Source organism: Glycine max, chromosome 18, assembly GCF_000004515.6.
Source record: "Glycine max cultivar Williams 82 chromosome 18, Glycine_max_v4.0, whole genome shotgun sequence".
In the NCBI taxonomy this organism is placed as follows: domain Eukaryota; kingdom Viridiplantae; phylum Streptophyta; class Magnoliopsida; order Fabales; family Fabaceae; genus Glycine; species Glycine max.
Window position 1 is genome coordinate 11,743,457 of NC_038254.2, and position 23,116 is coordinate 11,766,572.

General features: G+C 31.7%; 1 protein-coding gene across 2 annotated transcripts; it reads right to left on the reverse strand.

Moving 5' to 3' along the window:
- Positions 1 to 1,937: 1,937 nt before the first annotated feature.
- LOC100809273 (probable galacturonosyltransferase 15) lies at positions 1,938 to 10,629 on the reverse strand. Of its 2 annotated transcripts, XM_003551864.4 has the most exons (6): positions 9,997 to 10,629; positions 8,486 to 8,529; positions 5,701 to 5,844; positions 4,078 to 4,650; positions 3,670 to 3,972; positions 1,938 to 3,067 (listed from the first exon to the last, which is right to left on the reverse strand). In XM_003551864.4, the coding sequence occupies exons 1-6, from the start codon at positions 10,217 to 10,219 to the stop codon at positions 2,777 to 2,779; spliced, it is 1,578 nt and encodes a 525-aa protein (XP_003551912.1). In that variant the 5' UTR covers positions 10,220 to 10,629; the 3' UTR covers positions 1,938 to 2,776. The 2 variants fall into 2 exon arrangements, with proteins under 2 accessions (XP_003551912.1, XP_040867870.1); XM_041011936.1 differs by lacking the exon at positions 9,997 to 10,629 and having other exon boundaries at positions 5,701 to 5,836; positions 8,486 to 8,511.
- Between the last annotated feature and the right edge of the window lie 12,487 nt (positions 10,630 to 23,116).

Here is a 23,116-nt window from a genome sequence, read left to right on the forward strand (position 1 = left end):
AAATAATTAAGTTTTAAATTTTTAAACTAAAAATAATTAAATTTAAATTTTTAGTTTGTGGATGGATTGGAAGAATGTCCATCCATGAAAATAGTGTTAATTAATGGATGGATTGAATGAATTTTTTTATCAAATGGATCATATTGGATTGAATTCATTAAATAATTTTTAATGGATCAAAATAATCGATTATTTTGATCCAATCCATTAACATATGGATTAGGATTTATCCTATCTATCCATTTGTCACCCATAGAAACAACTGTTTTTTTTTTTTTTAAAAAAAAAACTTTTTACAAATTTCATATTTTGTCACAAACACACGGCTTGTTTTGCAAATAGTTTTTTTTTACTTAAAAAATATTAGCTGAAATCCCCAAAATTAATTTGTTCTAAATATGTCATAACACAAAAACAGAAAAAAAAACTGAAAATTTTTTGAAAAACAAAAAACATAAAAAAAAATTGAAATTAACAATTATAAAGTTTAAAAATATGTTTAATTGTTAAAATTTTCGAAACTTAAAACTCGAATGCGGCCTAAGAAAATTACTGAGATTAAAACTAAATAAGATGGAAAATAAAATCTAGAACATATAATCCATTTGAGACATAACATTAATAATGGATCAAAGTGAAACATCTTCTCTTCGAACTCAAATCATACGTACATCTATAAGTAACATTAAAATTCGGATTTGGTGAATATGTAATGAGTTTAATTTTAATTCATTGTCAATATGTACTTGTTTTTCTACTCAGAAAAAAAAAAATGTATTTGTTTTTCTGCATAATCATTTGCTATCACGTCATTAAACCTGTCTAGTAGTATCAAGGTGATAATTATCTAGTCGCTCTCTCGAGGACGGAATCAAGGGAAATTGATGAGAGGAACTTGTAGTTTGAATAATGTTAAAAAAAAGTCTCATAGCAAAGCCTGTGAGGGTCATAATAAATCTCCTTTAACAATTTAGTTAAACATAGTTGATTTGTTAATTTAATACGCTTAAAGCCAACAAAATTGATTCCATGTCCAATACCTAACTCATTAAAATTGATTTAACAGCTGAACTAGATGATGCACGTGTATCTCGTGGGTTTCTAATGGTGAATGTTGTGGTTTCACATCACATGGGAGAGTTAGAACATGGGGATCTAACAAAGGCCGCAAAATTTAGATGCAATATCTTGTATTTTTTAATTATAATTTAATTTTGATAACTAATCCTAATAATATTATGAGTTATCAAGATAAAAATTAAGATTTTAATTGTAAAATAATATTAAAAATGGTTAAAATGTAAGAGAAGAAACAAATTTGGAGAAAACAACTAGCATGCATGGAAAGTTATCCCAACGTTCCTGGAATAGGCAAGAGAAACAGAGGATCACATGTGGCAAGCTATACTGTCGGTACTACTGTGTGAGTGGAGCCAGTGTGGGGATTCTTTTCTTTGCTCATTAATTTCATTTAACCATTGTCAATAAGAAATCAAGATAAGAATCATAGAAGTCAAAATTCTCGTTCCACAAAAGACAAACCCCGTACTTGCAAATTCAAATCTTGTTTCATTCTATGTTGAAACTTGAAAGCCTTGAGCTGATAACTCCACGTGGTTGATTTGAGCAAGTTCAAATTTTTTGCATAATATGGCCCCAAACAGATAGAATGATAGGATCTCAAATGTTGCTTTCTCCAGTTCTTGACTTCTTGCAACAGTGACCAAATTTGGCACATATAGTTACCGGATCATGTTATTTGTCTAGTTTGGATCACCGGGAAATTGTAGCTATCAATCGTAAATATTATTTATGCCACTTTTCAGAGGTTTACACTATCCCAATATAAAAGTTTTAGTAATTATAAGTGCACAAATCAAAAGTTGTGTTGGGGCCTTTTAGCAACGTACTAAATACTCAACAATTTCGGCAGCGTATTGCATAATATTCCACGGCCATTTCATTCATAGTGATAAACTGCACAAGGGTCAACACAGAAATTGCCTTTTGTGAGCCAGCCCCTAGACCAAAATAAGGAAAAGCAGCATGAGATCTTTTTCCACATGAGTTGAGTTGAACACCGCATTTGTTTTACGTCATTTACATCTTGAGTTTGGACAGATGTTAAACTCGTGTGTCATTTAGTCTTCTTTGTAACAAGCTCCACGTACACACAAGTGGAAGTGATGTAAAGCAATGCACAAACTAATTTGACTGGCTCCTAGAATAAGCATTTAAAAAACCAAAGGGATGAATAGCGTGTTTGGTCATACATCACGAACATGGATTCTCACATCTGAATAGAAGTTCCTAGTTCTAGCTTTCACGTCTTTAACCCATTTGACATGATTTGTTGGGTAGGGAACGTGTTTCCAAACACGCATGAACTCTCAAAGCTGCATGATAACCTATTTCACGTCTTTACCTGAGAGTTTTATGTACCAAGACTTGAGAATCCACTAACTGAAATTTCAAATCATGCAATACAATTTCTCCACTTCAAAAAGTAATTTGAAAAAGAAGTTTACAGTATTGTCAGGCAGCTAGATCAATGATGCTTATATCTTTCTTAACCACAGATATGCTTCTAGTAGGGTATTGTGTGGTAGCTTCATCTATTTACTATATTATATGGACATGGCATAGCGTAACTCATATCAAACTGTGCAGAGCGTATGAGTCAGAGACTGAAGGCAGAACCTTCTTCCCTCTGAAATCCCATACAGTATCACTGTTCAATCTCAATAAATATGGGAGGTGAAAAAACTTTGTTCCTTCACCCTGTAATTCTACATCTCCCAATAAATTTATTAGAGATATTTACGTATCTACTCCATAAACTTCGAACCTCTGGGAAACCAATTTCAAGCCATGGCTTTGCAGGGCCACTGAAATGAATAACAGCTGCAGCTTCTAATTTCTCTTTGCTAATTTCTGCTGATTGATGGCGATAACCTAAATCAGTCACAAGCATTGATGAACTTATAGGATGCACTTGACCCTCAAATGTCATCAAGGCAGGTGGAAGCACTCCTGGATTCCACATTGTCATCCCGGACTTGAGGTTCTGTGAAATCAGATGAGCAGTATGATGACATTGCTGAAGTAGCAACAGTGTATAAATGACTAAATATATGGTATTTCTTGTTGTTGTTGATATTTGACATAGTTTACAAGTCCAGAATTATCTCTACTGTATGGCTTCAAAAGCATATAGTAGTTCAAAGTGATATTAAACGCGTATGTTGAATGTAATGCAGTGCTTAAGACCAGTTAAATATTGCTTAGCATAGTATAAAATAATTAAATATCATATGAACATTTCAAATGGCTCATGTTCTTCATCACCAGAGATACACTTTCATGGAAAAATGAAAATTTAAAGCTTTTCTTGCTAGTTTAATCTTGCATATGGAAGCTTACTAAAATGCATTATGAGTGCAACTCTTTTTCTAACACACTCTACTAGTTAAAATTTATTGAAAATTACATCAGGAGAGACTTGTTAAATAAGTAGGACACCAAAAAATTTGTGATTTCCAATAAATTTCAACCAATAGTAGAGTATGTTTGAAAAAGTGTGTTAAGAGAGTGCATTAGCATTTCTCAAAGCATTATATATCAGAATATAGAGGCTTCATTAAGCACATTTCATCAACATACACTTACAAGTTTCAACCATTGATGGTAGGTCTCCGTAATGTTTGTTCTCCTCCAAGTTTCAAGATCAATAATATTCATGCCATAGAGCCATGCACACTGATCACCGTCAAAGTTTGATGCAACAAGAGGATGTGAAAAGTTCAAGTAGTTTATGTATTTACTTCCAGGGCAGCAGCCGTCTCCACACCACGACTTGAATACAGAACCAATGACTTTGCCATTAAGATCTAGTTCCCACAAAAAAGATATGTCATGTTGTACTACAACATCATCATCCAAGAATACTATCTTTTTGAGATCTGGAAACAGCTGTTGTGGTCCACAAAAATCAGATGATGAAACAATCATAGCCAAGCATTTAGACTTTTTGTCAATTATTACTGAATCAGAGGGCTACCAAAAATAACTAATTACCTCAGGCAAATAAATGCGGAGTTGATTCATCAAGGATAGGCTGCTGGGCCTTAAAGCCTCCAAATATCTGCTATTCTCTTGAGTATAGTCAAGGTCCTTTTCCTTATTATAGTATTGCTTCCAAATTAAGTGATTAGTTGCTAGCATCTCTTTAACACCAGCATTCACTTCTTCAGACCAGTCATATTGGTGTAATCCCCTAACTTCCACAACTGATTTAATAGAATTGGTGGCAAACCAAGCATGCATTGGAGCATAAGTTTTTTTGTCAGTAACAATATGAAAAACTAGTTTTTCTGGGTTGATTGAACTTTCAATTGTAGAGGTTACAACAACAGAGGCAGCAAGGACATTGTCAGTTAGGAGAACTAAGTGGTGAAAGGTAGGGTCAACAAGGCGCGATACAAATTCAGGAGGGGGTAGACGAGATCTGGCCATAGCATTTACAGAATATTCTTCAGCCAACTTTAGACATAGACAATGTAGACTTTTAGGAATACCATGAGAAGCTAGATGCCAATAAACCGACTCCTGTTGTCTTGCTAATTGCACCTTGCGTTCCAACTGTGATAGCTGAACATGAAAAGAAGAAATTGCAGATTTTGTGAGAGGATTAAAACTTAACAAACTGCGCTGAATTGAACATTTGTAGCTGACAAGAACCTATGCTTCATTGGCCAACAATTCAATGAAGCAACGTAACCCACATACAGATAGACTTTGATTATGATGCTACCTTCACCCACATTCCTCCTTATGCTTATTTTATAATTCATCAAAATATAGAAATTCATATACCATGATACCCTTAGGCTTGAAAGGAACCCCTCCAACTATTGGTCATTTTCTGAAAGCCTCCTGCGGTTCAAAACTCAACATGACAACAACTCAACTACCTAAACTTTCCGCATTGTTCAATGTAGTGTAAAATTATCTCCCTGTCCATGTATAGAAAAGCCCCAATAAAGAGGTAATATGCACAGTATGATAAGTTGAAGAACGAGTTATTGTGTTTTGAACCACATGGAAATTGACCTATAGTTAAAGGTGATTTCTTGCTTTTTAACCAACATTTTATCTGGGCTATTTTTAGAGCATTTGAGCAACTGCCATAAGCACATAATATTAAAATTGGAATATGAATAATCAATCCATTAAGCTTCAATTCAACTCAGTAAATTTCAGGTTATGTTAACTTTTTTTTCCACATTCCTGATCTATAGACCATGTTCTCTGTAGCCATCCAATTAAAATGTTATATGCCACACAAACTTCAGTTGCACAAGTTTTTTTGTTTTTTGGTGAATTCCAGTTGCACAAGTTATTCCTTTCATTTTTATGTATTTTCTTTAAGCAAGTGTCTGTTCTGGTGCATGACCAATCAACCATAATATGTTAATGTTTATCAGTTAGCTGCATTGGCTTCTCCAGATTTTCACTGCTGAAACGTACACACTGACCCAAGCAATAGATATGCCAGGACAAGCATTTATTATATTTGGCGCCTCATTGTTAATCAACATCAGAAGGAAACAAAAAAGGAATCACTAGAAAAACGAAACATCAAGATAATCATCACAAAGAGTAACTAGCAAAAGCAAATGCGGTAAATTTTTTATATACCATGGCTTTGGTCTTGAAAGCAAAAGCCTTAAGGTCTTGTTTTGAGGTCATCTCTTTCACAAGTTCATTGAACGACCCTGCTCCCTCATTAACATTACCATCATTTGCCTCTATTAGCGCTCTGGTCAGCTCATCTCTGAGTTCCTTCAAGGACATGCAGTACCATAGTAGAAAACAGATCATAAATTATCAATTTTTTCCTTAAAAAATTAAAAGGGTGGACAGAGTCTATAGTAGAGACCAAGTTGATAAGTACAGGGCAGTGCAAACCAAAGTTAAATGTTTGCTACATCATGCCACGTTTATACGAAGATAATACTAGTTTAAAAGTTGTGTTTGTTTCAAAGATAGAATAACTTATTTATAATTATAAATTTTATATTAAAACGTGCATTGCTATAAAATGAATTGATCTAATGTTTTCTCAAACAGTCACGTAGTTGGATGATTCCATAAAAGAACAGAGACCATGAAGACCCTTGGAAGCAGTGAAAAAAGTTGTGAAGGTAACAACTAGCAGAAAAAGGTAGAAGGGGAAGAAATAATTACACTTCAAGTGGCATGGCCATGCCCCATTGCCCCACAGGTAGCAGGAAAGCAACTTGTGAAAATACCGACAATGCACCACCCATTCATAGCAGTATTATATGATTGTTTACGAATTCGGAGGAATCATTTTTCTTTTTGTTATTATTTTTTTTTTGTTTACAAGGTAAAACAAGTTTTATTGTGATGCACTGTTCTCAATTTAGATCTATTTTATTTACCCGTTGTTACGTTGTGGATCTTTTCAAGAAGCAATGATCACTATCAAACTATTTTAATAATGTAGTATCAATAATTTTATGCCAAAAAGCTTTTAAACTTACAATGCATATCAAAATTATATCCCAAACAAAAGATGTCTTTTTTTATTATTTATCAGCTGCTTAAATAATATATAATGTTAGATTGTATTTCAGAAACTAACTTGAATTTTTAATTAAGTTGTACATGTAAACCAGTCAATTTTATTTTTTATTTTTTGAAGATAAATAGATGACCCATCCAAGAAATAACAAAGAATGGTAACTGCTATAAGGAAAACAAATAAAATTGAAAAAAAAATGTATCACAAAAAATGATCGATTCAGGATTAGGTTTTTGTCCATAATATCCATTCTGCAACTTTTACTTTGTCTTTTTTCCCTTTTATCACATTAATAATAACACGTACGCTCACCTGACAAACGACTTTAACCACATGAAGTGGAGATTTCAAAAGCTGATATATATATATATATATATATATATCACTGGATAGTTAAAGAAAAGGAAACAACAAAGTATCTCATACTGTATGTATGGATATGATCCATTCTGAAGTTTTCTAATGTTGTCAAAATTACGTTGGATTGGGCCTCAGTTGGTGACAGTGAGACAAACCTCTTTAAGTTTATATTTATTTATGGAATAATTCACGGTACTCCATATAATTTAAGAATATCTCATGTTTTAAGATCATTGATAAATCTCATATCCACATATCAACTTTTTTGATTTCTATGTCGATCACGGGTATAAGAAAATAGTTTATTTTTTATCTATAAATTTTTTTACATTATCTACCAATAAAAAATCATTATTATTATAATAACTTTTAAATAATATTGTAAAAATCAATATAATTATTATACAAGATGACTTGTGATTAGATTATAATGTTAAAATAATTTTTAATAAGTTAATAATATGAAAATATTTACACTAACAGTACATTAAACTCTAATATTATTCCTAAAACATTTTTCCCAACACCTTTTCCTAGATTAGAAATAAAAAAAAATTATAGAATTCAGAGTGCACAAAACAAACAAATAAGAACATTTTAATTTTAATACACTGTTAATTTAAAAAACTCATGTAAATCAATTTTATCTCTAAAATTAATAATAAATTTATAAGATCAACAATTATTACAAAACGACACTAAACAGTAGTTTTTTAAAATGGCATTTGATTAGTTATAAAGTAATAAAATACAGTATAAAGTAAACTAGAGCCTAGAGGTAATGCAACCTAAATTCAATAGTATAACTTTTTAGGGTTATTATTTTTAAAATATTGGATTTGTCACCCAACCCAAACGCTGACAATTCTAATTGTTCACTTGATTAAAATATTGAAACTTCGCAAGGGAATAATAATGCTTTGCGTTTAACAATTATTCAAATAAGTTCATACAATACACTATTATTTTTTCGTTAATAATGTATAGGTTTTTAATCTGTGGACGTTCTGTACTAGTTGCAGTTTCTAATAAATTAAGTATGCATCATTTTTTTTTTCAAATCAGATCCGGCTGCAGCACTATATTTGAAAAGGTATTTGACTTTTTCTTAGCCAAAAAAGGTTATGTTAACAGAGAATGAGAGATACTATTTGACGAATTTGAAAATAAGAAACCTACGTGAGTAACGTGACCATTCATATACCAGGCAAAACGATTAAAAAGGTAGCAGTTTACAATTTAACTGCTTGAAAACTATAGTTGCTCTCTTTCCATGTCAATGTTTGTATTGTTAAACACGATTCACTTAAAATAATATTAAAAACCCGAATTTTAATAAAAAATTCTATTCCAGTTATTAACTTGAGTTACTTTAGGGGCAACTGGGCAAGTCAGTCAATTGAAGAGAATTTGCCAACTACTTTGTGAAAGGAGAATGGGAAAAAAGAAAAAACATTAGAAATTTACTATAAATAGGAAAAAAAACAAGGGTAATTTGGTAAACGAGATACTTACCAGTGACGTGTCGACTCCACTGAAAAACCTCCACCCAGCACATTCTGCATCAATCATTTTCAACCATGTACTCTCATCAACTTTACAATAAATGAATTTATCTTTTTCTATGTTCATTACATTATTTAATTTTCTAACACATTTTGTCATTATAAATCTGAAAACTAATTCTTCAAAAACAAATTCCCTATCTTCAGTAAGCTCCACAAAAAAAAAAAAAAAAAACCATTTATCAATAAAAGAGCAAAAATTAAACAAAAAATGCCCAAAAGTGATCATTTCAATTATATATTTTGTTTAAAAATAAAATTATATCTTAAAATGCATGTAAGGTCTTGAAAAAAGCATGTAAGGATAATTTTTCAATTTAAATAAAACAAATTAAAAATACAAAGTATTTTAAATTAAATTTAATATTTGTATCCAAAAAAATAATTTAATATGTTTTTTATTTACTCATTTGTATAGATACTTACAAACTTTATCATTTTTTATATTTCAATTTTAAAATAATAATTTATTAATAATTCACATTCACACAAAAAGTAAAATTAGTTTTTTCTCACAAATTATTGTTACAAATTTATATAAAAATTAAAACTTATGAAATATTTTTTTTTAATTTTCAAACTATAAATTAATTTAATCATTCTTTCATTCTATCGATATCCTTTTGTTGAACTTAATGAAGATAACAAAAAAATAAAAATAAAAATATTAATTTTCACTCTTAGATAACTATTTTCACTCTTATATAAACTAATAGTCCAGGAAAAAGACTTTATAAAATTTAATTAAATATACCAAACAATATAATTAGAGTAACAATACACAATTTTTAAAGAAATGATATCTTTATTATTTTAAAAGATTTCAATTTTAATATCATTTGTTAAAAAATAACTTTATTATACTATCAATATAAAAGAGAAAATGATCTGTATATATAAAGATTCATTCAATCAGAAATCGATATATGATGATAGGTTTATTGAGTTTAAAAAAAATTATTGCAGAATCATATTTCTCATGATTTTTTAATTAGTTGGCGATATAAAAAAAAATTTATACCGTCAATATATAAAGTTTAAATTTTACAAAAAATTATGCTCACTTAATTAGAAATTATTATAAATATAATTTTTAAAATAATTATTATAAAACTTAATAATGCTAGAATACATAAAAATCTACAATTAGATAAGAATGTAATTTTTTAATTGTATTAGTTGTATGTAGTATTAATTAAATTATTTTTAAAATAATAATCTGTCTATATAAAGTAACTATTTGAAAATTTTTAAAAAACAAGTAAAACTCGAATAAGCTAAGTTACGCCGCGTTTACTAAACGTTAAAAAAAAAAGTAACTGAAGTAGTAAGTAGTAACTGGAGTGAGTCAGTGAGATGAGTGTGTGTAACTGTTGTTGTTGTGAAAGTGAAAGGAAAACAAAACAACACAAAATAAGAAAGAAAAGTTAGGAAAGTGAAAAGGTTGGAGGAACAGATTACCCAATGAGGAACACGCCGCAGCAGATTCCAGCATCAAGATCGCGATCCTCACGAACAGAAACGGCAGCACGATCCCGAGCACCACCATCACCGGAAACACCGTCCGAGCCGATATCCGGCGACCGGCGCCGGCCGCCACCGCCGTCGTCTTCGCCGATCCCTTTCCCTCGCCGTTCGATATCGTCACTCTCTTTATCCCCTTCGTTGATATGTAGAACTTCATCTCCGCGTTTCCATGAATCAATAATCCAACTCCTCTCTCACACACAGAGATCGGTGATTCAGCTCGAGATCTGAAGATGAAGCTTCATTACTTCACTTCAGAGAGAGAGAAACAGTGTTCGTGTTTGCGAGTTTAGCAGAGAAAAAGTGTGAGAAAAGAGAGAGAAATGCATTTGTAGCAGGTAAAAGAGTTCACGGGTTCGGAATTTTTCTGTTTTGTTTTTCTTGGCTCCTATTACGGTGAAATCAATTTCCCCGAAAAAACAAGAGCGAGAAAAGAAAAGAAAATGAAAATGAAAATTTTATTTGTTTGATTTTTCTAGTGATATAAATATAAAAATATAAAAGGGTTTTTTATCTTCTGGAGAGAGAAATGAGAATGGCGAGCCGCGTTTGTTGCCGCGGGAAATTATTAGATTGCAAGGACGTTGGCTATTTATATGATAGGTTAATGCGCGGTTACTCTTTTGCCACTGGGCTTTCAAGTTATTTACTGTTTTGACATTTATTCGTTATCTCGCCGACACCTACGTAACGTGGTCTGGCTCGGTGCCCAACTTCTAAATGTGAGGTCGCTTGTGGAGCATCTGACTATGAACAATGATAGATCATGTCTCATTGTTTTTTTCTGACAATTTTTTTATTAAATAAAATGTATTTAGAGTTTTATTTGATGAATAATGAATGAGATTCATTAAATGAAATATATAATTAGTAACATCATTTTAATTAAATTCTGGTGAATTTGGCTGAAAAAGATAATATAGTCGGGCTGTAAGAAAAATGAGTATATAGTTATTAGTTTTTTAATTGGTTTAATTATTGATTTGATACTTATATTTATCTACATTTAACTGTTTTCACTTTGGGTAAAAGATTAAAAAAATTAAGTACGACTAATATAAAATAATTTTATATTATTATTTAATTATAACTCATAATATATAATAAATTTGTTAATTTGCACAATAAATTATCTTTAAAATCATATTAATAATAAATTGTAATTGAATGATAATGTAAAATAATTTTATATTATAAGTTTTAATTATTTAATTATTTTTTAAGAGAAAACTATAATCTAATATATAATGATAGATAATATCTTTTAAATTTTATATATAGTATATTATCGTTTTATACAAATTTTTAGGTGTTTTGTTGAAAATGAAACTGATGGTAAAATTAAGATGATTGAGTTCAAGAAGGTGATTATTGAGCATTCCTTGATATTATTGTGTGCTAGAGAGAGAAATCCATAAAGGTTATGGAAATCTATATATGGTGGCAACAACAATGGGAAATTCACCTTCAAGAGCTCTAATAGTTAAGTTAATTGTTCTAGGATGGATTTTCTCAACTAGGGCTAAAGACTTTCTACCCAGACCATTAAAGTGTGTAATTTGTCCTACCTCTAGATGACACATGAGCTTTTTATAGTAGCCTGATTGGAATATATTTTGATCATATCTTATTGTTAAATCCACATCCATGCTTTAATTATGACAAGTTGTTAGCAATGCAAATTGTAAGGATAATGGGATGGTGTGATGATTTCCGCTTAAGTGTTTCAGTGTTAAACATCCTTAAGAAGCAAATATGTGCATGCATTCTAAGGTGTTTAGAACACTGCTCATAAAAGTTGTCTCAAAATAATTGTCAAGACTAAAAACCTCAGAATATCCTTTGAAGCTCATAGAAAGTACAAGACATCAAGGTCTTACACAGAAAACAAGGTCTTACATAAAAAAACATATCAAATGCTATAAATAGTGCATCCAACATCAGAATGAACCTATATTAGAGTTTACAACAGTATAATGAAGATCTTGACTCTAAGAACTAGAGTTCATAATGGTTCGAGACTACATCTCAAAGACAACATCATATCTTCCATATACAGTCAGTAAAGGAAGTTGACTCATTAGAAGATTGAAGTTGAAGACATCATATCTTTTGTATGCAACCATAGATATTGAGGGCTCATTAGAAGATTAATGCTAAAACATTCCTAAATGCAATCAAGTTGAAAGTTGAATTTGTCCATGAAAAGATTTGATGTGCAATATCAAAATGGAAGACTAAAGTCATTATGTGGTCTAACCTTGGATGAAACACTAACACACTAGGAATTGCTCCTTCACTTTCCTTTATATGAAACAATCTACTTCAGAATGTTTTGTGTTGTGAAGATGTGTTAAAATTGATGAAGTTGTGTTCCATTAGAAATCCATATAAGTTGAACTTCATCAAAATGATCTACTTTAGTGTGGATCCTTTCTTAGCTAACATTAGAATCACCATTTTGATGTATCTTTAGAATACTCATTAGAAATTTTCCTTAAAATGGAAAGCTCAAAATGACTTTGCCAGCTATCATGACTTGACAACTGTCATATTTTTTCACTTCCTCCAGAAGTGAAAAAATCATTATGCATCATCTTCCTCCTCTCTCTTTGCACTAATTTTAAATTGTGATCTATGAACTATTTTTGTAAGTCTCCAAGACAAAAAAACTCTTATAGAAATAAACATAAAACTAAATCTTTTCATCAAAGTCTTTTTAATTAAACAACTTTTTGAAATAGAACTTTGAACTGTGAAAATTCTTTTTCCTAAACTGTTTGCATTTTTGTTTTGAGCTCAAAATAGTTCTTTATTTTGAACTATCTCTTTATGAACTTATATCATAATACACTTTGCTTGAAAAAAAGAATTAAAAGTTTGTGAAAACACAATTCAACCCCCCTTCTGGTGATATTTTTTACACTTCACTTATTTTCATGACTCACATAAATAAGATATGATTAAATCAATTTTATGAATCACAAGAATTAAAGATGGGTCATTGAGATGCATTAACTTGTGCCATGCACCATATGGCCCTTGTCGATTGACATCTAACCCATAGGAAGTAATTGGGCTCGACCTATAGATGAATGGATCATCCATAGCCTACTCTCGACCTCAAATATTGTAGTTTAAAGGGGTTATATAATGTAGCCTACTCAATTACTATTGGGCTTGGCCAACCAATCAAGCCATGAAACATGACCCTCACTACTAAAAATACGACACGTAATCTACGTCGGTTGTAGAGGAACCGCTTTAGAAAGTGGTATAGTGACATTTTTGTAATTATTGTGACATAATTTGCCTTTTACGACACACATTCTAAGGTGGTTTTTGAAAACCACCTTAGAATGTTATGTGTTATAAAATTTACGCCAGTTTTAGTCAGAAACCCATCATAATTGTTAAAAAAGCAAAATGTGCGCCCATGAACCCCTTTGACACACCTGAATCCCTTAGACTGCAACACCCTACCTGTTGTTCTTCCATTTAAGTGGACGAAGTGCACTTCACGACCTCCAACTTCCCTGCTCGACCTGGCATTTCGCGAAGAAAGAGATTAAGCTCATTTCATATAAACAAGGTTAGTCAAGTCGATGGTTTCTGAAGTACATGGTCTTACTTTTGGCTTATTAGTAAACCCGAAAATAGAAGTTTTGTGGGTTGATATGGTTTCTCAAACAGGAAGGGTAATGTCCCTCTTGTTCAATCTCTGCTTTTTTTGCCTCTCATGTTTTCAAGTTTTCCTTTTTTTTATGCGTTGAGATCTGATATTGCAATACCTGCTTTTGTTGTTGTTGTTTGGTAATGATGGTTGTAGGGAAGATATTCGAACAACAACTGATACCTACTTCACTGGGATGCAAACAGGTCAGTGTGTATTTGTTGATTTTATCTGGTTGATGCATGTTCATATATAGATGTTACTTAAGTTGATGTTGTTTAAGTAACTTCAGTTGAATGGATTGAAGATTATTTATGTTGATGTTTACAACTTTTTATTTTGTGTGTTTAGGGAAATTTGTGTTTGCCTGCATTTATGTGTTTACAGTGTATGTAATTTTAATTTTAGGTGTACTAGATATAATACTGTAGGTTTTGGATTATATATGAATGAATGCAAGGTATCTGGGTTGGGTTATGGATTACATATGCTCATTCTCCTCAACCGTAGTTACAGGTTTTAAAGTCACATTATACTCTCTTTTTTATTTGTAACTTTGGCATTTGATAATGAGGAGGTCCTGAGAAGTTAGTGGAATATAAATGATATAATCCATCTTATGAACATTCTCTGTTTCCTTTTTCCCTTTTAGCAGCTAAAACACCACCACAAATTGCTTCTTCGACCATCAGAAAATGAGAAATTTAATTTTCTGTTTTTTACTTATGAAGCAATTAATGGCAGTTCTTTTTATCTGGCACAAAATGGAAGATTTGTCTGCCTTTTACTGATGAAACAATTTGTGGTGGTTTTTTAGCTGCCAAAATTTTTGTAAAAAATAAAAATCTTAGTCACGGAGAAGAACTGGTGTGGAATCTCTCAAAGTCATCCAATTATAATATTAAATGAAAAGACATAAATGATTTATCTTTATACATAGATTGCTTGGAATTGGAAGACTAGCTTGTTAATTAGCTATGGAGCAAGCAAAAGGTGTGAAAGTTGTTGAAGTTTTCCGTGTGTCAACACCAACCATTTCCTCCACCCCAACATCCTTGTCTCTCACCTTCTTTGTCATACACTGGCTAAGGATTCCTCAAACGGAGAGTGTTTGCTTTTATGAAATTCCCAAACTAACCACTTCATTCTTTGACTCTCCATTCTTTCAAATCTTAAACACTCTCTTTCCCTCACACTGCATTCTTTGGGAAAGCTTCCTTTAAAGGAAAATGCCCAACTCCTGATTGTATCCTCTGGCATTCAATAATTACAGAAACTTGAAGTTTTCATTGTCTGGAATATGTCAACTGAATTTGATAAGAGCATTGCTTCCAATGGAGGACAAGATCATTGGAAGATCCAACATGTGCCCCACATTAGCATTGCTTCATCTAGAGACATGTTACGCCCCTTGTGAATGAAACTAACGATTTCCTTGTGATTTTGGAAGAGACCGAGATTGACTATTAGAGGAGAAGACTCCAATTAATTAATTCATCATCAACTTAAGAACTTAGATAGGTGAAGGGAGGGAGTACATCACTCCATGCATATTTTGAGCTAGGGAAATGAAGGAAAATATACTTGGGTTGCTACTATTTGAACATGTTTGAAGTTTGAAGAACTGGGATTTTGGGCCCCCCACTACAAAATCCTAGCTAGGGCTTAAGTATTTGGTCTTAATTATTCTTCGTTATTGTAGTTGTTTTGATTCTTAGTTATTGTTAGTATGTTTCCATTTTATTTTTGTGGTGCTTGATGTGTTTCTAAATTTGGTGGCTTATGTTCGAATCCATGGATGCAAGTGGTCATATATATGTGCGGTTGCATCCCCTGGTCATGCATGGAGAAATTTGGCTCTGTTCTGATTTTTGGTGTTTTGATCTGAGCTTGAAAGCATCTTAATTCTTAAGTTATTATATATGCTATTTTGATATAGGAAATGTGATGTTTATACCATTGTGAAGCTTATATGGTACATTCATGTTGAAAAAAGTGATTGGTGTTCACTTTGGATGGAGTATTCTATCTTTTATACCTATTCTGTTAGATTTTGTTTAATGAGTTGTGGTGTGTTAAAGTTTAAGGGAAAATAAAAAGTTAATTGGTTTATTTATGTTGATACATGGGTTAGTAGTATACTATAAAATATTTGGAAAGATTTAAATATTCATTTTTCTTTCTAATTATAAAACTTAGTCTTTTAATTTCTATACTTACAAATATCCTTTTTAATTTCTATACTTACTCTTCATAAAGTTTGGTGAGATTTCTATGATTAAATAATGAGATAGGCACATGAGATGAGGGAAAAGCAAAAAGAAAAATAAACTACATCATATAATAATGAAAAAAGCAAAAATAGGTCATGGACCTGGAGCATGAGAGAGTGGAGAAGGATATTGTAGTGTATAGATAATAAGCATGGATGCCCATGTTGTTAGGTAGTGGTTGCTTGGATTTAGGTGATGATGATTCTGTAAAGTCATCCTCACACCCATGTATCTCATGTAGTCTTTTCTCAGTCAATCATATGTCCCTTTCGCAAACTCAACCTCAGCCCACAACACTTTTTTTCTTTCTATTATTATTTTTCATTTTTTATGAATTCTTTTTTTTAAAAAAAAATAAAAATAAACTAAGAGGTACTAAGAACTCTTATGCCACACATGATTAATATTATCCCACCAATCAACTTCTTTTAAATAAAATAGTATTTTCAATTACAATTCTATTAAGTTTGAAATCGAAACTTTAAACTTATCAAAGAAGTCAAGTGTAGAACTATTTGTATCAATAATTTTTTCTATGAACTCTTATTAGTAATTATTGTGTCATCTGCTCTCTTATAGTCTAAAAAGTCATGTTATCTTCCTCTTTTTGTTCACAACTCTTGTTCTACTTACCTGATCACCATGTCTTGCCAACACTATCTTTTAACCTTACACACACAAACCTGTTTCAATTAGATTCAGACGAAGTGGTCCATTGACACTATGCATAGAAAAGTTCGTTTACCATTTGTATGTGCGCAGTCGAGGAAAGAAGATTTCTACGCATGCTCATCAAGTTGAACATCACTTGAAAAACAATTTGTGGAGTTCAATTTTGAAGAATTGACCCTTTTGTGGTATTTCATTAAATTTTTTTAAAGGATACAAAATAAAGAAGAAAAAATATTTAAAAGCTCAGTGAATGTTTTTTAAATTACTGATCTTTGTTTAGATATTTATATATTAATTAGAAAATTCCCAAACAAGGGAGATTATAAACTATAAAATAGTTATAATGGTAAAATAATAAGTACATCTACATTTCAATATAAAGAATAAAATTAAACTAAAATTTAGATGTCGGACATCCTTATTCAGGGACATGAGATTAGTATTTTAATAATTATAGTAATGTCTATATTATCAAATGTTCAACACATTATATTGGTTTTTTATTTCAATACTTACAAATTAAGTTGGTAATATATTCAATATCTTACAAATATACTCGCAGTCAATATACACTCATTTAGTGACTAGGAAGATTTATAAGATTAAGAAGATTTGAAATTATTCTAATTAAATGAAAGTGCTTCTAAGGTAGAGACCAATTTGACCATTAGCACCATGTGTAGAAAGCATACAAACTTCAACCCCTGACATTTGAATCAACCCATGTTGCTGGTATTGCAACCAATGACCATGGTGTGAGGAAGCCCAATTTGAATGAACCCCTCACATAGCCCTGTCCTTGGTGGTAGGCAAAGCTTCAGCAACCATTCCAGCCTTCACCAATAAGTCCTCCAGAGTCATGTCATCCAGTGTAGCTTGGTGGTAGCCAAGTGTTCAGAATCCTTGTGCACAGTGTTGATTGTTGCCCTAAACAACCACTGCTATCAATGACAACTCATGAAATTTATAATTGTAGAAAACCACAACTCGGGTTACACAAATCTCCTGCCATAAAAGTATGCACCTCTGTATATGGTTCAACACTTGTATTATCATAAAATTTTTTTGCCAATTGAGTTAGCAATGTATGATTTCATTTATATTTTCATCAGCTGTTGATGTGTGTGTACCATTTGTTGTGCTTCACAGCTGTCTACACATTGTTGTGGTTTTTTTGGCTGCAATTTACGAGTTCTATATTGGACAATTCACACTTTGTTAGTTAACCCACGAGAAAACTGATAGTATTTGAAGCTTCCATTACCGCAACCATCTATCTAGGTATGTCAGTTAATAGAAATTTTATTTGGATTGTAAGTTTGTTGTTCCATAAATTACTATTATTGTTCATAAAAAAATATGTGCATTGTGAGTGAACCCTAGTTTCCCGTTTGAGATTCCATACCATGATTAATACGGATAGTTTGGATTAGTTGTGGAATGGATTCTTGAATTATCCGTTTGGACAGTTTGGGAACTCTTTTTTTTCAAGGATACCACTTATTTCTACTGGGTTTCACTTAATGTACTAATATTGGTTCTTATTGGGGCCACTCCAAGTATTACTCCATGAATTTAACATTAATCACCACTTATTTCCACTATGTTTTTAATGAGATGTTGATCCAGGTGCTTCTGCTTGGAAGATTGCATCATCGAAATCTTGTAAATTTGTTAGGATACTGCATAGATAAAGGACAATTTATGTCAGTTTACAAGTTCATGAGTAATGGAAGTTTAGAAAACCTTTTATATGGTAAGCAGAAGATATTTCATGTTCCTCTTAGGGTTTTTTTTATGTGATAGTTATATATCAAGACTTGCATGATAATCTCACCAAACAGACAGGAAGATCTTGCTTTCTTTTACATGTTTTTAGTAGTCCACAATTATTAGTATATGTAATGTATTTTTCACCTTTTCCCTATATGAGATACAACTAAGGAATTTTTCTTTATATTTGAAGTTTTAACCCTTTAATCTTATACATAAAGTTGTCTTTAATATCTATTGAGAATAGTTGGTTTTGTGCATGCATGTAGGTGAAGAAAAGGAACTGAGTTGGGATGAAAGGCTACAAATTGTTGTTGACATTTCACACGAAATAGAATACCTTCATGAAGGGGTATGTTTAATGTTATATTTTCTCTTATTCTATATGAAAGTGTCCTTGGTTAACATGAATATGCATGGAACAAGCAGTCCCACCCATTGTTCACCGTGATTTGAAATCTGCTAATATATTGCTTGATCACTCAATGAGAGCTAAGGTAAGCCTTTTCCTACTATCGCTTTTTGATAGACAATTTCGTTTATTCATTTTCTAAGGTTTTGATATGGTATCAACTCAAACACTATAATCATTTCTGGAATTTCCTTAATTACATGAATGAACAGTATTCCCTAATTATACCAAATATCTCAATGATATTTCCTTCACTATCTCAACACTCATTCAAAATGAAGGCTGAAGCTTATTAAGCTTTAAGCGTGTTATAATTAAATCCTTTTTTTATGAAAACAAACAAATCCTAAACTAGGTTGGGGTAAAAATAGTCTAGATTCTAAGCACAACCACAAAACAACTAGGGTTGGCCCAAGAAACCAAGCATAGCCACCAAACAAGATGAGTACAACAAACCCCAAACAAGAAGAGGATTGCAACAAATCAAACATAGAGTAGTCAAACAAGAAGAGAGGTGTAACAAACCAATAACAACTTTCAAGTAAGAAGAGAGGGGTGCAACAAACTAATCACAGCTACTGAACTAGAAGAGGGGAAAAGCAAACCAACTGCAGCCGCCAAACAAGAAGAGGGGTGCGGCAAACTAAGCAAAGTTATCCAACAAGACGGCCCTAACAAATCAAGGGAAGCTGCCAAACAAGAAAGGGGACATAACAAAACATGCGCAACCACCAAAGAAGAGGGATGCAAGCTCGGCCGCTAAACTAGAAGAGGAGCGCAGTTAACCAAATGCAGTTGACAAATAAGAAGGGAAATGCAACATATTCCAAGTGCAGCATCCAAACTAGAAGAGGGTCACAACAAACTGCGCATAACCGCAGTCACGAAACACAGCAAATAGGGGCACAACAAACGAAACACAATCGTCTAAGAGAAAGAAGGGTGAATCTGCCAATTAGAAACAAAGCAAAACTAAAGATGCAACTAAAAATCCAAACAGGGAAAACATGTTGGAGGAGACACACCAAACTAATAAAATCATTATCTTTAGGAACTTAACAGGGAAATAATAACCAAAAAATCTTTGGGGATGGTTAGTATTTAACTTCACCATGTTATACCTCTGTCACACAGTATATTACTGGCATAACCACATTTTCATTGTCCATATTTTCCAGGTCACTATATCCCTAAGCTTGCAGAGTTAATCTTTGATTGAAACAAAGATGGGAGCAAATACCCCTTTATTAATCTTAAAGGTTTTATTGTAAGTAAACACTCCAATTAGGAAGGAAAAAAAAGAGGATAAAATTTAGATGCAGTTCTTCACATGTTTTTGGCTTTATTCTCTAATAAAAAATCAAAGTTTTATCTTAGTAATTCCCACCATCTAATAATTTTCATAACTGATTCATATGGTTGTTTAGCTTTAAGATATAAAGAATGTGCATTAAATGACATGAGGGATTATTGCTTGCTTTCGGCGAAAGTGTCACGTACTCATGTGCCCTGTATGTAGGGATTATGCCCTTTATCGTGATTACCTTTTTCGAATCATCATTCTTATATCATGACTCGCATTAATTAGGCTCTGTTTCCATTTGTTGGCCATAAAGAATTTTTACTCACATATGAAAAAAATAGTACAGTACATAAAAAACTTAAAGATAGAATTTCTGGTTATTTCAATTTCGTGTTTTATTTATTTTTTAATTAATTTTGTTTTTGGTACAGTGGAGACATAGATGGAAGAGTGCCAATGATAGGAACATGATATTGCGTTGAGGCTCTGGGATTACCTTTAAAGTCTAGGTGGCGAACTTGGTACCATGATAATCAGGTTCATGCTGTCAATCTTCCTAATTTAAGAACCGTTTTTTAATAATTATAACATAATTTACTTTTGAAAGTTATAATCTTATTTTGTAAGTACGTTAATATATTTAATATCTCAGGGTATAATAATCTTTTATGTACTTTCTATTGAAAGAAAATTTAAGAATCATTTCTTGTTGTTGTCTGTGTGCATTTGTTATCTTGGCAATTTATCTTTGCCTTGGGCTATTCAATATTTCTTCCACTTCAACAAACCAATCAGCTATTTCCTGCCAGTGTAGGAATACAAAGTTTCAATCTAATTTTTGCATATGCAACTTCTATGGTAACTTGTACAAGCTCTTACATGACCTAGGTAAAAGCTGTTGGTGAGATTTTGTAATCATAGGTGAAATTGGGCTAAACATGTGGTTATCTTTTATAAAGTATTAAAAAATATATGCATAAACACAAGTTTGATATCTCTCTAAATGTTCTTCTTATCCTTGTGGAAAATTATGATTTTCGTTGGTCTATCGTATCTGTGGATATTTTTGGCATAATTTTTTTCTCCTCTCTTTCACTATGATTGAATGTTGTGTATTACTACCTAAGTGGCTAGGACCACTATATAGTCATGTCAATTTTATAAATATTATGAACATTACATTGGAATTTACTCTCTAATTCATATTGAATAACATTGTCAAGGACCACTTTTAGTGGCATCTGGGTATTGTCACTGTTATTATTGGCATACTTAGTGCACATTGATTTGTGTTTTCTTGTGCTGCCTAGTTGTGATGGGATATATTATGAGAGATATCAGACTTGCTTTGGTGGACATTATTGCTTTGACTTTGTGCAGCCAAAGTGTTTGCTGAAAATATATTAGCTTACTATGCATTTTTTTATATTCCTACCATGTTATACTTACAATCTATACAACATGCAGGGGTCCTAGGAGAATGCATTGTGTCATGGATTTCATTCCTACCACTGCAATTGAAACTGGAGGTGTAGCACTTACATAGACTGTTGGATAGGAAATTCGTCTTATTCAAAATATTTTGTTGAATTTCATTATATTTGTATTGTATTACATATAGTTTATTGTATTTATTCATTATATTTGTATTGTATTACATATAAGCAATGTAGCTTCTTGTACTTATTCATTAACTAATTTGATAGCTGAAATTTGACCTGGGTTTATAAATTTCGCAAAAATAATGAAAAAAAAGTCTTATTCTACATCGGTTGACTGATAACTGATATAGAAACAGTATCATTTCCTTGATCGGTTGACTGATAACCGATGTAGAAACAATATCCATTTCTTGATCGGTTGACTGATAATCGATGTAGAAACAGTACCCATTCTACATCGATTTCACCCTCAAAACCGATGTAGAAAACTCACATTCTACATCGGTTGTACCTTCACAATCGATGTAGAACAATCCCCATTCTAAGATGGGTTTGATACCATGCCCGTCTTCGTACCAATGCCCTTCAAAGACGGTCCTTCAACCAATGTCGTTATTCAATGACACAGACTATCACCACGCGTCATAACCGATGTAGAAAGACTATTAGAACCGACGTAGAAGACCTTCTTTTAGTGGATCCAATGATGACTAGATGATCCATTATGTAATGTTTGGTGGAGTAGGAAAAAAAATTGAAAAAAAAAATTAAATTAAAGTAGTATATAAAAATATGAGATCCATCCTAAATTTTTAAATTTTTTTCGCATATTTCTATTTCTTTCCTCACCAATAACAGAAGAACACCTTAATGAAAGGAAAAAAACAAAAGTAAAGAGGTTATTATGTAATCAATGTTAGTATTTTTATTTCAATTAAACACTTTTTTTCTTACGAGAGAGTATTGTATCAATTTATTAATTTCAATTGTAGAAACGAAAACCAGTTATATTCATATCAATGTATTTCCATTAAACACTAACAATTTTATACTAATAACATATTGACATACTAATTATTAATAATATCAATATCAAGTCATGTCAATCTTATACATCCATATCCACATTTTTCACTACTATTGCCTTCCCGATTGCAACAATTAGTTTGTTGTTGGAGAATGGAATAATGAGTCGAATTGATTGATATGTAAAATATATGCGGTCGGATTCTAAGTTCTAAAGGTCAAAATTACTTTCTAAACGCACAATATATATTACTAATATTAATTAATAATTAGTTAACGTTAATAAAAACATATAAGTTAACTGATATTATTAGTTATTTATAATAAATAATCACACACACACACATTAAAAGTACAAATTTCAGCAATAACGGTGCTGGTAGATCTAGTTGTAATGGTGCTTCTTTATATTTAAGGTTCGAAAAAATGAAACATATTCTTCATTAATACTCACTTTTTTTTATAGGATATTATTAATAC